Source organism: Coturnix japonica, chromosome W (assembly GCF_054131305.1).
Source record: "Coturnix japonica strain WE chromosome W, WE-NBRP24, whole genome shotgun sequence".
Lineage (NCBI taxonomy): Eukaryota > Metazoa > Chordata > Aves > Galliformes > Phasianidae > Coturnix > Coturnix japonica.
Genome location: NC_140701.1, coordinates 3,505,274 through 3,520,183, shown reverse-complemented (window position 1 = coordinate 3,520,183; position 14,910 = coordinate 3,505,274). Strand labels below are relative to the sequence as shown.

The 14,910-nt window shown below is 45.7% G+C and overlaps 1 protein-coding gene and 2 long non-coding RNA genes across 5 annotated transcripts; all 3 read right to left on the bottom strand.

Moving 5' to 3' along the window:
• Positions 1-1,049: 1,049 nt before the first annotated feature.
• On the bottom strand, positions 1,050-2,096 carry LOC146754258 (uncharacterized). Its single transcript, XR_014939052.1, has 3 exons — positions 2,044-2,096; positions 1,603-1,671; positions 1,050-1,475 (listed from the first exon to the last, which is right to left on the bottom strand). It is a non-coding gene; the product is annotated as an uncharacterized LOC146754258 (long non-coding RNA).
• Positions 2,097-3,075: 979 nt separating this feature from the next.
• LOC146754257 (uncharacterized) lies at positions 3,076-7,274 on the bottom strand. 3 transcript variants are annotated; one of them, XR_014938961.1, is made up of 4 exons: positions 7,011-7,274; positions 6,115-6,304; positions 3,903-3,984; positions 3,076-3,306 (listed from the first exon to the last, which is right to left on the bottom strand). It is a non-coding gene; the product is annotated as an uncharacterized LOC146754257 (long non-coding RNA). The 3 variants fall into 3 exon arrangements; XR_014938962.1 differs by lacking the exon at positions 7,011-7,274 and adding an exon at positions 6,431-6,933; XR_014938959.1 differs by lacking the exon at positions 7,011-7,274 and having other exon boundaries at positions 6,115-6,424.
• Positions 7,275-11,284: 4,010 nt separating this feature from the next.
• LOC146754256 (myosin-binding protein C, fast-type-like) lies at positions 11,285-13,700 on the bottom strand. The gene is made up of 3 exons (XM_085527825.1): positions 13,285-13,700; positions 12,548-12,661; positions 11,285-11,648 (listed from the first exon to the last, which is right to left on the bottom strand). The coding sequence occupies exons 1-3, from the start codon at positions 13,295-13,297 to the stop codon at positions 11,359-11,361; spliced, it is 417 nt and encodes a 138-aa protein (XP_085383951.1). The 5' UTR covers positions 13,298-13,700; the 3' UTR covers positions 11,285-11,358.
• Positions 13,701-14,910: the final 1,210 nt, after the last annotated feature.

Below are 14,910 nucleotides of genomic sequence, written 5' to 3'. Positions count from 1 at the left end.
TTCCATTCCTACAGCTCAGCCCTCAAGTCCTGTTGGCTAAATACCTCTCAACGATGTCAAGCAGGGACATGGATCCCGAGAATGTTGGAGGCTCCGGCTGCTTCGCTCTCTTGGGGCGGGCCTTCAACAGGGAACGAAGGCAGGAGATGAACTTGCCCCGTTTCTTTGGCTCTGCGCAACAAAACAAAAAAACAAGTTCATTTCAGCCCTGGCTCGGTTGGACGAGGCCGAGTGCAACGCATTCAACAGAACACGTAACAACAGAAAGCATGTTCCCAACAAGGACACACAAGAACGGATTTTCCCCATCCCTGGAGGTGCCCAAGGAGCTTAATGCAGTTCTCTTTCTAAGCTTGCTCAACTCGGGCATTAATGAACCCCCTGAAAGCCACCTTCAGACCCCATTTTACTAACCCGCATTGTCAAATGTAAAATACGCACCTGGCTTTGGCAATGAATGTAGGATGGACTCGGGCAGTTTTCCCCTGATGAGTTCCACGCACTCACCAGGGAAAAAACCAACCTGTAATAAGAACAAAAAGACAGGTGGGCATTAGCCCAAGCCCAGAGCCAAAGGGAAGGTCCTCTGACACCGACACAGGGCAACTGTTTGCATCCAGAAGCCATCCTGTGCAGGCAGAGCAGCTCCAACCGGAGATTCTAGACACTACTGAAGCTGTGCTCTCTAGTCAAAAATGTGTGCCTACCTCAAAGCCACGCTTGCCTCTCCACCAGGGGCTCATCTCCTTTGGTGGCATATCAACAATGCACACGATGTCTCCAACCTGCAAAAGATTGAAACATCAATCCGAGCTTCAGCACAGCTAAAACAAAAGCCTTCTTCTACGACACAAAATATGAGAGTATTCCCGAGGCGTTCACACTCTATACTACTCTCTGTGCACAACAACAAGGAACGCCTGGAACTGCTTACCTCCAGAGAGAGCTCATCCGGCCCCTGGGCGGCGTGGCTCCTAATAACATGGGCTGCCGCAATCGCTGGTACGTTTAAAGATGACATAGCACGCACCAGCTGCGGCTTCCGCATGTTATCAGCCTGCAAAACAGAGCACAGGCCGTGGTCAGGAGATGAGGACAAATCAGGAGGATTTCAAGGTGAGGAGCACATCTGCAGAGAAAGCTGCAGCAAATGCGCTCTATCCTTATCAGGAGCACTTCAGAAGGAGCTGCACGTCTCATCACAGTTATTTCCCTTCCTGGTGTGCATTGCCAGGCCATGCAAAGATGCATCTCTCTCTACCCAGACTCATCAGCAATGGCACTGGCGCAGACAGCTGGCCAGGCCCTTTTTGGCCCATTCTTTCCTGCAGGAGAGTACATCTGCAGCTCCTTCTAATGGTTCAACACAGGGAACAAAGACCGGCCAGAGCTTCATACTGTACCTCCGTCGCCACCAACTCAGGCTCACGGCTGATCTCACTGCACGCAGCACCCATAACAGCAAGTGTGAAGAGCTGGAACAGAGCAGAAACACACTTCTGTTTTCTCTATTCACACAGCACAGTATGGACAGACTTCTTCAGAACTACATTCACATACCATGTGGCAAAACCATGTGGGGGGACAAATCATGGCACGTACCTGGCAGTGAGATCACCTCAAGCTATCTGCAGCAGTTGTCGCTTTGCTCGGATGGAATGAGAGCAAAAGCTGCACCGAGGCAGTGGGCGGAGGGTGAGGAGAGGAGAGAGAAAGAGCAGGTCAGTGAGCAGGGCTAAGACATCCATGGAATAACACACACAGCACAACCGTCCCATCCACTTGCTGCAAGACATGCTGAGTCTCAGGCTACGTGATGCCTGTCCGCCCAGAAACTTTACAATGCTTCCACTACTGAGCAAAGACAATGGAAGAAGCACGGGACAGGTGCCAACTTTACTGATACCCCCTTTGGAACGTGTGTACCAGGGGAAAATTATGTCTGATGGTCAAGAGTAAGCAATACGGTGCTGTGAGCTCCGACAGCCAGCAGTTCTCAACACCTCACTGCCCACCCATCCATCCCACGCCAGCTCAGCTTACCTACAAGCTGCTGCGCACGACGGTGAGAAGAAAAAGGCAATAAAGGCACTAACTACTGCCGGCACTAACTACTGCCGGCACTAACTACTGCCGGCACTAACTACTGCCGGCACTAACTACTGCCGGCACTAACTACTGCCGGCACTAACTACTGCCGGCACTAACTACTGCCGGCACTAACTACTGCCGGCACTAACTACTGCCGGCACTAACTACTGCCGGCACTAACTACTGCCGGCACTAACTACTGCCGGCACTAACTACTGCCGGCACTAACTACTGCCGGCACTAACTACTGCCGGCACTAACTACTGCCGGCACTAACTACTGCCGGCACTAACTACTGCCGGCACTAACTACTGCCGGCACTAACTACTGCCGGCACTAACTACTGCCGGCACTAACTACTGCCGGCACTAACTACTGCCGGCACTAACTACTGCCGGCACTAACTACTGCCGGCACTAACTACTGCCGGCACTAACTACTGCCGGCACTAACTACTGCCGGCACTAACTACTGCCGGCACTAACTACTGCCGGCACTAACTACTGCCGGCACTAACTACTGCCGGCACTAACTACTGCCGGCACTAACTACTGCCGGCACTAACTACTGCCGGCACTAACTACTGCCGGCACTAACTACTGCCGGCACTAACTACACTAAACGCACAAGAACAACAAATCAAGCAACCACTCCGACCACTAGCTCACCCACAAGGGAACACAGAACGCACCGCTCCTCCCCTCATTCCAGCCGCTTATGACATCACCAACGGCCAACAGCCTGGTCCACCATGACCCCTCACAAGGCGGGGAGCCAAGACCACGTGGTCACATCTGATTCCAACACGGCACCACAACATTCCAGGACTCAGTGTGGGCTTGGAATTCTATCCTGGTGTGGCAGCGCAATGGGAGGTGTTAGGGCACAGCTGAAGAGCTGACAGACAACGGACGTTTCCAAAGGAGGGTGCCAGATTAACTCTCAGCATTCTCTTGCGGGGCTCTTAGGAATGCTTCAAACCCATTTTCACTGCCTAGCTCATTTCTAGAAAGTCCAGTTGAGAAATGCTCACTTTGTCTGGGGAACGCCTCTATGCATCATGAATGAAAAAAAAAATAAAATGGGCACGCGACCCTATGAAACTTACCTCTCTGCTCTTGCTGTCAGCCAGACACCTCAGATGAGCATGACGTGTCCCTGCTCCTGAATGAAGATCCACCCAAGTCTGTGTTCCTCTCTGCTCCATCTCTGGGTCTAAAAGGAACACAGACAGAGATGATTACAAGATCCTTTGTGCAGATGAAAGCACAGAGTGCACACGAATTCTCTTTAGCAAGAACTACTACTTGAGAATGCATAGAATCCACACATAAATTTACTTTCTCTTTAACCCTTTTTCCTTTGTACATGATTCCACTATTTATACCCTCAATTAATGATTCATACTGCACATGATGTTATGATGTAGAATATTGACAGCAACAGCACAAAACTATGACAGAATCCACAGACAGTTTTTTGAGAGGTAGTATGAAAGATGAACAGAAAGGAAATAGATTCATTAAAATAACCTTGTTAATCCTCTCCCGGTCAAAAAAGGAAGACTTCTGGGCACTGTTACCAGCAGCTCCTAGAACACCTTGCACCACAAACTGCGGCACATACATTTTCTTCCCACAGGTCCCTCACCTCCCTCATTAGTTTCAGATTCACTCAGGTTAAAATACATGGATCAGAACAGCCATTCAGTTCTGCTTAGGCAGGATCCCACCGCCGGGATGTCTCCCAGTCCCATTCCCTGCTTTTCCCAGCACCAGTTGGGGAAAGGAACAGCAACTGACATCACCTACCCAGACTTCTGCAGGGCCTTCCATTTGGTCTCACATCACAGCGAGAAGCAGGAGAGCTCTCGTGGTACAAGAGAGTGGTGGGCTGGAGAAATAAAGGCTGCCTCTAAGATGGTGCTTCAAACAACATGTGGAACTGGACATGAGACATGAAAGACAGGGCTACATGCCCCAAAAGGGGGGAAGTTCCAGTTGCTGCAAGCCATCGAGGTAACCAATAGAGGGGCCCTGACTACAGCCTGGGCGGGGAAAGGGACAATAGAGTATACTGGGCTGTGTGGATTAGGTGGCCTGGCACATCTCAACCACAGAAATATAAAGCCTTGGTGGACACTGGCGCACAATGCACCCTAATGCCCTCAAGTCACCAAGGGACACAACCAATATAGATCCATGGAGTGACTGGGGGTTCCCAAGAATTGACTATGTTGGAGGCCGAAATAAGCCTCAATGGTAAAAACTGGCAAAAACACCCTACTGTGACTGGTCCAGAGGCTCCATGTATTTTGGGTATTGATGACCTTAGGATGAGATATTTCAAGGATCCCAAGGGCTATCGATGGGCCTTTGGGATAGCTGCTGTTAACACAAACTGCGTTAAGCAGCTGTCAGCTTTACCTGGTCTGTCAGATGATCCTTCTGCTGTGGGGTTGCTCCAGGTAAAAGACCAAGTGGTACCAATTGCCACCAAAGTGGTACAAGACAGCAGTTCCGCACCAATAGGGACTCATTGCTCCTCATTCACAAGCTAATTCGCCAATTAGAGAATCAGGGATTGATTAGCAAAACTCACTCGCCTTTTAACAGCCCCATATGGCCAGTGCGTAAAGCCAATGGAGAATGGAGGCTGACGCTGGATTACCGCGGCCTGAATGAATTCACACCTCCATTGAGTGCTGCTGTACCAGACATGATAGAACTCCAGTATGAACTGGAGTCAAAAGAAGCAAGGTGGTTTGCCATCATTGACATTGCTAATGCCTACTTTTCCATCCCATTGGCTGCAAAATGTAGGTCACAGTTTGCTTTTACCTGGAGAGCTGTTCAGTATACCTGGAACTGTTTACCTCAAGGGTGGAAGCACAGCCCAACCATTTCCATTGGTTGATCCAAGCTGTCTTGGAACAGGGTAATGCTCCCGAACACTTGCAGTATATTGATGATATTGTCGTGTGGGGCCATACAGCAGCAGAGGTTTTCAAGAACAGAAAACAGATAATCCAAATTCTTTTGCAAGCTGGTTTTCCCATTAAGCGCAGCAAGGTGAAGGGGCCTGCCCAGGAAATCCAGTTTTTAGGTGTAAAACGGCAAGATGGGCATCGACACATCATAGCAGATGTGACTGACAAAATCACTGCTATGTCTCCGCCCACCAACAAGACAGAGACCCAATCTTTCCTGGGAGTAGTGGGCTTTTGGAGAATGCATGTCCCAAACTACAGCCACATAGTGAGCCCCCTCTATCAGGTAACGTGGAAGAAGAATAATTTCTCATGGGGTCCTAAGCAGCAGCAGGCTTTTGAGCAGATAAAACAAGAGATAGCCCATGCCGTGGCCTTGGGGCCAGTACGGACGGGACAGGATGTGAAAAACATAATCTACACTGCTGCTGGAGAAAAGGGTCCCACTTGGAGTTTGTGGCAAAGAGCTTCAGGAGAGACCCAAGGCCGACCCCTGGGATTTTGGAGTCGAGCATATAAAGGGTCTGAGGAGCGCTATGCTTAAACTGAGAAGGAGATCTTAGCCGTGTATGAGGGGGTTCGGGCTGCTTCTGAAGTAGCTGAGACTGAGGTTCAGCTCCTTCTAGCACCTCGCTTGCCTGTGGCCCCCCTGTCACGAACACAGGTAAATTTTTGTTTAAACCGTGACAACTACCCAGAATGCTGCATCAGGGAATTTTTGCCTAGAACTTTAGAGAACTATTTTTAACTCAGAAAGGTCAGAGATAGAAAGTTCACACTGATTTCTGGGTCACCAGCCTCACCGTACATCAGCATTTTTGGTTTTTAAATGATACATAAAGTTCTCAATGGCACTGCTCTAGTTGGTAGTTCTTTCCCTTTCCATGCAGCTCGCTCTGTGCATGGCTTGTGAACCGCTATTCAGGCCAGACAGCTGCAGCCCCAAAGACCTGCCATAAATGTACAAATTCTACCAGGATAATGTCTTGGTAGTGGAGAAACAGGATGCGCAGTCATATGGCTCTCACACATACCTTGTACAACCAGCTTGGCTCTGGACTGGGCATCACCAATGTCACAGGTGTACACGTCACTGTCACTTTTCTCCAGATTTCTTATGCTCAGCTGCAGGTCTCGTCCTTTCTGTGCCATCTCGTATTTCCTGCCAGGCCTGAGCTCAGCAATGCCTTTCCTCCATATGACGGTGTATGAGCATTTCTCGCACTGAAATGAAAAAATTGTAGTTCCACTTTCTTCAGTTTTCAGATCTGAAAGTTCCTTGATAAAGTAATTAGGTTTTTCTGGAAGGAAAAGAGGGGGATGAGGGTGTGGGACAAAGGGATTTGTTACCCGAACAAGTCTCAAGCATACAGAGGTGTCCTGAATCTCCTTTGCCCTCACTTCTAGAACATCACATAGAGATGCAAAGAATCTAAGAAGTCCACAGAGTCCACCCATTTACATAGGTTTGATAATTCCAGTAGATATCTGGAAAGTTCAATACCATTATACATGCGCTGGTAGGATCTCATCTGATAAACTGCATATAGTTTTGATTACACATATTCAATATAGACTAATTCAGATTGCCATCTTTTCTTGGCTCACTAACAACCAAGATCATAGAACCATAGAATGATCACAGAATCATAGAGTGGCCTGAGTAGGAAAGGACCTCAAAGAGTATCTAGTTTTAAACCCCCTGTCAAGGGGCCACCAACCACCAGACCAGGCTGCCCAGATCCACATCACACTGGAGAATCATTCGGTTTCCAGATTATTTTAAGGAAAAGATTTTAATCCATCATATTTTCTGAAAACTAAGAATTGATCCTGCTCAAGGAAACAGAAGAGAAAAACATCACCCACAGGCTGCAGATATTTACCTCGACTTCTCTACATGCCATCCCCAGTGTGCTTTTCAACTCACCTTGCACAGTGACCCTGGCTTTTGTTATGGAGTCCTCTGTCTCACAGGGGTACTCCCCACTGTCCTTGGCAGTAGAGTCATGGATGATCAGAATGGCCCCAGTTCCCTCCTACTGCAAGTCGTACTTCTGGCTTTTTCTGATTGCTTTGCCATCCTTGTACCACCTGATGTTCAAATCCGGCTTTGACAGCTCACAGCTCAGGCTGATGTCCTGCCCTGCTGCTGCTGTCTTATCCTCCAGCTGTTTTGAAACCTCAGTAGGTTTTCCTGGAAGAAAACATTGCTTTTTGAGTAACATACACTTAGGGTAGGATGCCTCTCTCAAAATACATGCATCTACATGCTGGAGATAAGTTAGAGAGGCACTTGCAACAGACGCCATCCTACAGCCAGCAGTAATCTGCAAAGTACAGACAATAGAATTCCAGGCAGCATTTATTCTCTCTTAAATCTACCCAATTGAGGATGATGAACCATGTCTGAAAACTGCCTCTCTCTTCTCTCCACTCATCACACTGGGAGCCTCGGATGATGCTCTCAGATGCACATGCTCTAGATAGGAATTTGTTGTACAGCTAGATGATGTGAAGGCCATCCCTTCAGCTTATACTTAGAGGATATTTGCTCCCACAGTTCCCTCAACAGATCATTCCTGATTTACTGTTAATGGAACAAGCTGTAGTGAGATGCCCATTTCCAACACTACCCCAGTGCTTTGGGTAGTTCTCACATTTGTGTAAAATGTTTTGTCCTTTTACTTATTTTTAAGAGAAATTCTCAGTGCTTCGAGGTTTAAGTAGAAGGTTGCTATTCACTTTAACCATATTATGAGTTAGCTCTCATGACAATCTTATCAGAAGACAGTTGAAGGAATCAGACCCCAGAATCTCTCCCATCTCATTACCTTTCACAGACAGAGAGGCTTTGGAGGTTAGACCACGGGCAGTAAAAACGACTTCCCCAGCGTCAGTAGGAGTCACACTTTTGATAATGAGAGTATATTTCCGACTCACGTTAGAAGCTTTAAATCGCCCACCATTTTTCACTCTGCTTCCATTCAGTGTCCAGTTGAACTCATCAATGCTTTCATGGGACAGAATGCATTCAAAAGTACAATCTTCGCCCTCCTGGATTTCAGTGGTTTTCAGCCGTTTGGTAATGCCTCTATTCAGCTCTGGAAGGTAAGAGATACGTTAGTATGAGGTTTATATGGAGAAAAGGCATTTGTGACTGACATGAGTAGCAGTACTGGTGTTTTAACTTAGGATTTGCAGAACATGGCTGCATTCCTTACTGATGTATTCTCTAAGACATTCTCCACTCAGAATTACCAGAAAGCTATAAAAAAAAAAAGAGACATGAATCTCTTGTCTTTGCTCTGGAAGAACTACAATTAGAGCAGCTCAATCCATGGAGCACAATGAAGATTCAATGAGCTACAGAGGGAACAACCTAACAGAGAGGACAACTCTAGGATGCTGCGTGAGAAAAAGGGTTTTGCCTACGACAAGAAATTAAATGTTTCTATTAGCTAATTTGTTACCATCCTACCCCTACTGGTGTTCAAACCATTTCTCCATTTTAGGGATGTTTAGAAAGGAAATATTTCCAGGACATTCTTGATGTGTTTGGTGATTTTCATGGCAAAATGAGATACATTCACATCAAAAGCAATGGGAATTTTCCAGACATCACTGCGCTAAATTGCAGTAATACACTTCTATTGTAGAAACTATTAAGGCTCACGGGGGAATAGGTGTAAGACATAGTGACCACACTGAATGTGCTTTCAGCACTCCTTTACTTTCCACAGTACTTAACCTGAACGCCGACCTTTGATTTGGCAACATCACGGACAATATCACAGGTATAGAAACCTGCATCTGACTTCTCGAGGTCATGGATAAGGGAATATAGGGTCTTCCCAGACTGTACCAGCTCATACTTGTTGCCAGAAGTGAGCAGAACACCGTCCTTCTTCCACACTGGTTTGACCTTCTCTTTAGAGACTTCGCATTCCAATTTAATCACACCCCGCTCCTCACCAAAAACATCATCCAAGGACTTCATGAAGACAGCAGGCTTCTCTGCAATTAAAAGGGCAAAACAGAACAATGTGATACAGTAGTTGAGACATTTCCAGTTGCTTTCAGATTTTTAAAGAGGGATAAATAAATCTTTACCAGTACTGACAACACCAATATAGAACCTAAAGCGGTTTCATGTGTGTTGACTGAATGCACTTTATGGAATTCTGAACTAATCAGTAGGAGAATACAGGGAACAGGAGGGACAGCCTGCATTGCCGGTGGGTGGGACTGATATCATATGAAGTAATTGGGATGCAGCTCTTCTAAAGCTGGAGAGCTGGCATTGCCCTCACACGGAGCACAGCTCATACAGCAGGCCACAGGATTAAGAGGATAAGATGCTGAACACTTTTGATTTTCCTGTTTTATTGACTCCTTTTACCTATCTTCTATTTCACACATCAGATGTTTATACTGGGGAAAAAACTTCCACCAAATGCAAAAGAAAGGAGAAAGAGGAAATCCTTCAAACTCTGAGCGCATAGAGTAAAAGAACTTAATTGCTGGGGAGAGCAGATTAGAATCACAGTACCCTCAGAATTGGAAGAGACCCTTAAAGGCCATCTAGCCCAGCTCCCCTGCAATAAAAAGGGACATTCACAGCTAGATCAGGTTGCTCACAGCCTGGTCATTAGTCATCCCAGAGGCAAAACACACACTGAATGATCTCTCCCTGCAGTCATAAATCCTTGGAGACAACAGCATTGACACTGCATGGCACTGAAGCAGTAAAAGAAACTGCTCTTGTAACTCTCCTTGTGCTAAATAAAATGATGATAAAAAGCAATGGAATGCTTTGGCAGGACACCAAAACCATCCTCCTTCGTTGATATCTGCTGCAATGGAACCTTCCACAGGAAGAAAGCCTCTGACTTGTCACCCCAGAGAGGTCAGCTTTAGAAGCAGGACTGCTGCACAATAGAATGAACTGGAGCTCCTTAGCATCTCTTACATCCAGGAGGGGTGTGATCAGACCCACCTCTCACCTTCAGGCGCGCGCTTTCTGACACCTTGTCTGACTTCACTGTCACTGTGCCAGCATCCTCAGGCTTAACCTGCTTCATTGTCAGTGTGCAGCAATTGCCAACGTTCTTGATGTCATTGTAATTGTTGGTGTAAAGGAGGCTGCCATTCAGGAACCATTCCACGTCCTCGTCATCATGGGACAGCTCGCAGGAGAAGACAGCAGAGCTCTCTTCAATTTCTACATCCTGCAGGTTACTTCTACATTGCGGGCTGTGAGGAAACAAGGTGAACTGTTACCACTGTTACTATAAATCATACTGGGATGTGTTAGAATGGTTGGACTAGATGATCTTTGTGTAATCTTCTCAGTGAAGATTATACATTTATAAAGTTAGCAGGAGAGAACGGCAGAAATCAACCCCAAGAAGAGAAATCTGAGGTGAAATAGGACATGTAAGAGACCACCCCCCCTGCTCATACCTTCAGCTGTCAGCGTGGCCTCAGTCTCTGCAATTCCTTGCACTTGTACACACCAGCATCATCGGGCTTCAGCATCAGAATCTTGAGCTCTGCTGAATGCTTATCCCTCTTGATCTTGTACTTCTCAGAGGGCTTGATGAGTGTGTGGCCTTTGAACCATTTCACAACCTTTGGAGAAGGCCTGAAGTCACAGGACAGGATGACAGAATGATGTTCCAAAGCTGTCTTGTCCTCCAACTTCCTGGTGATTTCTATATGGTAATCTGCAAAGCAGGGGTGGAAGAGAAGAAAGGATGAGGACAATTGGAAGAAGAGTAAAGTCTCTTGCGTGTATTCCATTCCAATTAATGTCATGTTCACAATGGTTCTTTGAACGACTCTAAAGATAAAACAAACGATTGTCTATAGGGAATGCCATTGACTACATTTCTATAAAGTAATACTGTATATTATCTACCAAATGCAAGGTCCAGCTCTTGTTCTGTGCTTATTAAATTGCTCCCAATTGTTGAGGCTTTTATTCAAATAAGAGTGAGTTGAAAATATAACAAGTACTTTAGGATGTGAATGGAGACTCTTACGCTGGGGACAACAGCAGATAAAAAGCCGGCAAGTTTCTTTCAGATGAAATCAATGACAAACTGCATCAAATTTAGGTGCTACCAAACTTAACCTTGTCTAGTTCAGAAATACAATTAATTTCACCTGATTTGACTTCTTTGGTATAGCCAAGGACAAAACCTCAGCTCTGTAGATCTGAATAGTAAGCACATCACAGCTATTCAAACAGATCTTTGCACAGTGCAGTGTTTTCAAAGCCTGGATATGTTACCTCTGACAAGCAGATTGGCTGTGGATTTGGATTTGCCAATTGAGAACTGAATGGTGCTTGTCATATCAGTGGTGGTTATCGCTATGGCAAGCTGGTGGATGGTGCCTTCTTGCTGCATAATCAAGTTTCTGCCAGCCTGTAAGACTTCCCCACGTAGATACCACTTGGGAGGTTTCACAGAAGGAATGGATATCTCGCATTCAAATTTGGCTTTTTCAGGCTCAGTCACATCCTCATCACACAGCTCCTTTACTAGATTAATGGATTGCTCTTTAAGAAGGATGGAACAAGAGAAAGCAGAGATTTAGAAGGAATGTAAAAAACCCTTACATTATCACCCCACTTACTCACGTCAGCATTACTGCACATGAACACTACACCTATCAGCTCAGAATGCCTTGAAACATCATTAAAAAATAATAGAAAGAAAAGAATGTTGTTAAGAAGTCAGACAATAAGATTGACAACCTGAAAAGAGCCCAGATCTTCTGATTCCCAGTCCAACATCTAAATCAAACCATGACCTTCCCATCCCGATATCAAACTCCTCGCATTACGAAATGGAAAAGAGGTTCAATGAAACACGGACATTGATAATTACTTTGGTTAAATACAGCAACTTAGCTCTGAACAACAAGTTTTCACCTAGTAAAGGTCTCTGTAGCTCAAATGTAATGACTCTACTTAGGAGAAATTCATTTTCCAGGAAGTTCTTGCCCTTATAATTTTAACAGTGGCAAAGCTGGGGACTGAACTCTTGAGTAGTGTGCTAACTCAAATGTCTCCCTTTTCTTTATCACACTTAACATCATATATATACCCTGACATTGTATATATTAAAAAAAAAACCAAAACCCTGTGTTCTTTTCAAACAGCAAGAGAAAATGAAGAAAAGGTCAAGCTATGTTTTTTATCCCTCAACGTTCAAACACAAATCTGAAGTCTAAACGTAGAAAATCAACCTCCTAAGAAAATAATCCATCTTACTTTGCAAAAGTAAATTCCAAAAGAGAAGCTGGATGTTTTGGGGGCAGAAAGGTAGGTAGGTAGTTTTTATTTCTGTGAAAGGCCCTGGTGGTGTTTAACTTCCTTGACATTAAAGCAAAGGATGTTAGCTCGTTCATAACATAAGATAATTTAATCAAAATCGTCATCAGAAGCATAATTACCTTTAACTGTAAGATGGGCACAAGATTCACGAGATTCTGCCTTTTCTGCTACAGATTTTATTTCTGATGCATCCTTGACTTGGACACGTGTGTAAGTCAGCAAGTAGCTCTTTCCTGAAGCAGAGAACCAAAGAGTCACTAAGGCTGGAAAAGACCACTAAGGTCATCTAGTCCAGCCACCAACTCATCCCTACCAAACTGTGCTCTTGAGAGCAAACCCACAACTACACTTGGCTTCCTTGAGCAAAGAGCTCTGAGGCACATGGCCAGGCTGAGCATCATCCATCTGGTTTCACAGCATCACTGCCTGTTCTCTCATGTCAATGAAACCACCCATTCCCCCATGTCCACATCCCCACCAAAGTGTAATCTAAACATGGCTTCTACAAGGACTGACCGAATGTGGCCGTCGTCACCTTCAAAGTACCTGATACAGAAGGATCACACTCACTGTCAGACAAAACCTCTTTGGAGAGGTGAACTGACTGCCCTGTTCACCCCCACGTTGGAAATAACTGCACTCATTTCCTACCTGCTCCTGGCAGTGTGGGATGGTGGGATAGCATCACACTTCCCACACTAAGCTTCCCACCTGTCACTTGTTCCACCTAAACCTCAGTCCCAAAACAAAAGGGGAACTCGCTTCTGAACCCTCTTCACTTCATTTCAGATGTCTTATATGCTTGATCTCTAACCCACCCCCCACTCAGGAGAAAGATCCCCCTCTTACACCCTACCATCTTGCTGCATTCTAATGTTGTCATCAGCCTTCAGCTTGTTGTCATCTTTGTACCACTGGGTCTGAACCTCATCATGTGAAATCTCACAGACAAAAGATGCACTCCCATATTCATTCACTTCCACATCTTCCAGTGGTTTAACAATCTTGATATCTCCAGCTGTGAAATACTAGAGACATATTTGTCAGGGTATTTCCAGAACTGAGTGCAGCATCTTTTCCTTACACATATTTGCATAGAAAATAAGTAGGATTATGTTTTATTCTAAACCATCATCCATTCCTGAGTCATTTCTCTCTTCAACACAGTCAATGCATTATTGCCCTTGAAATTAAAGATAGACTTACTAGCTACAATGGAGCTCCCTGCAAACAGTTTTCATGGAAACCAGAATCTCATTTATTCTAAAACCTTTCAAGCAAAATTAAGGGTAGAAAAACAATAGAACTGACTGAATCTTTAAGGTCATTTAGTTCCAGTCCCCCTGCTATAGGCAGGGACACCTCCCTCCACACCAACTCTTCTCCTCAGGGTCGAGGCTTCTCTCAAATCATTCTCCTCTAAGCCTGTGCCTGTGCTTGGGATTGCCCTGACCCAGGTGCAGGGCCTTGTACTTGGCCACACTCAAGTTCATGAGGCTGCCAAGGGCCCACCTCTCCAGCCTGTCCAGGTCCCTCTGGGTAGCATCCCTTCCCTCTAGCACATCAACAGCACCGCTCAGCTTGGTGTCATCTGCAAACTTGCTGAGGGTTCATTTGATTCCACTCTCCATGTTGCCTACAAAAATGTTAAATAACACTGGTCCCAACACCACCCTCCATCTGGACACTGAGCTATTGACTGCAGCTCTCTGAGTGTGACCATCCAGACAGTTCCCTATCCTGCAACTGGTCCATCCATCAAAACCATTTTTCTCCAGTTCGGTGACCAGGACGTCATGCAGGACAGGATCAAATGCTCTGCACAGGTCCATGTAGATGATGTCAGTTGCTCTCCCATTATCCACTGATGCTGTTACTCCATCATGAAAGGCCACCAAGTTTGTCAGGCATGGCTTGACCTTGAGGAAGCCCTATTGGTTACCACCATCACCTCATCTTTATTTTCCAAACTATGCCAAGGAGAACTAGACAGAACTCTACAATGTCGTGTCACTACAAACCTGTCTGAACCATTGGCTTCTCTGCATGCTCATCACTAGTCTCTCCTTAGCTTGTGTGCCCACAATGTATGGGGAATGTCAGCCACAAATCTTACCTAGGGGACATCTTTGCTTCAAAGTCCCTTGAACATCACACAATCCCTTTTAACTCTCTAGGTCTGCACTTATTTATGTCAGAATCAGACCATATTTCTGTGCTGCTATTTCCCTTTCCTTCTGAAGGGCCTGGATACAACTTGGATTAACCTCAGGAGCAGAGTTCCTGCATAAAACAGCCAGTACTGAAACAGCAACCCAGCCTGGTTGCAGACTGAGAGAGAAAATGAGAGTTCACCGCCTGTGAATAATGAGACTTCTCTTATTTCCCTGGGAAGTAATGCCCACTTTTTTACTTTGACAGAGCTCCTTCCCATCCTAGAAGGGAAAATATCAAGTCAAATCTACATTAGTCCTTCCATCTC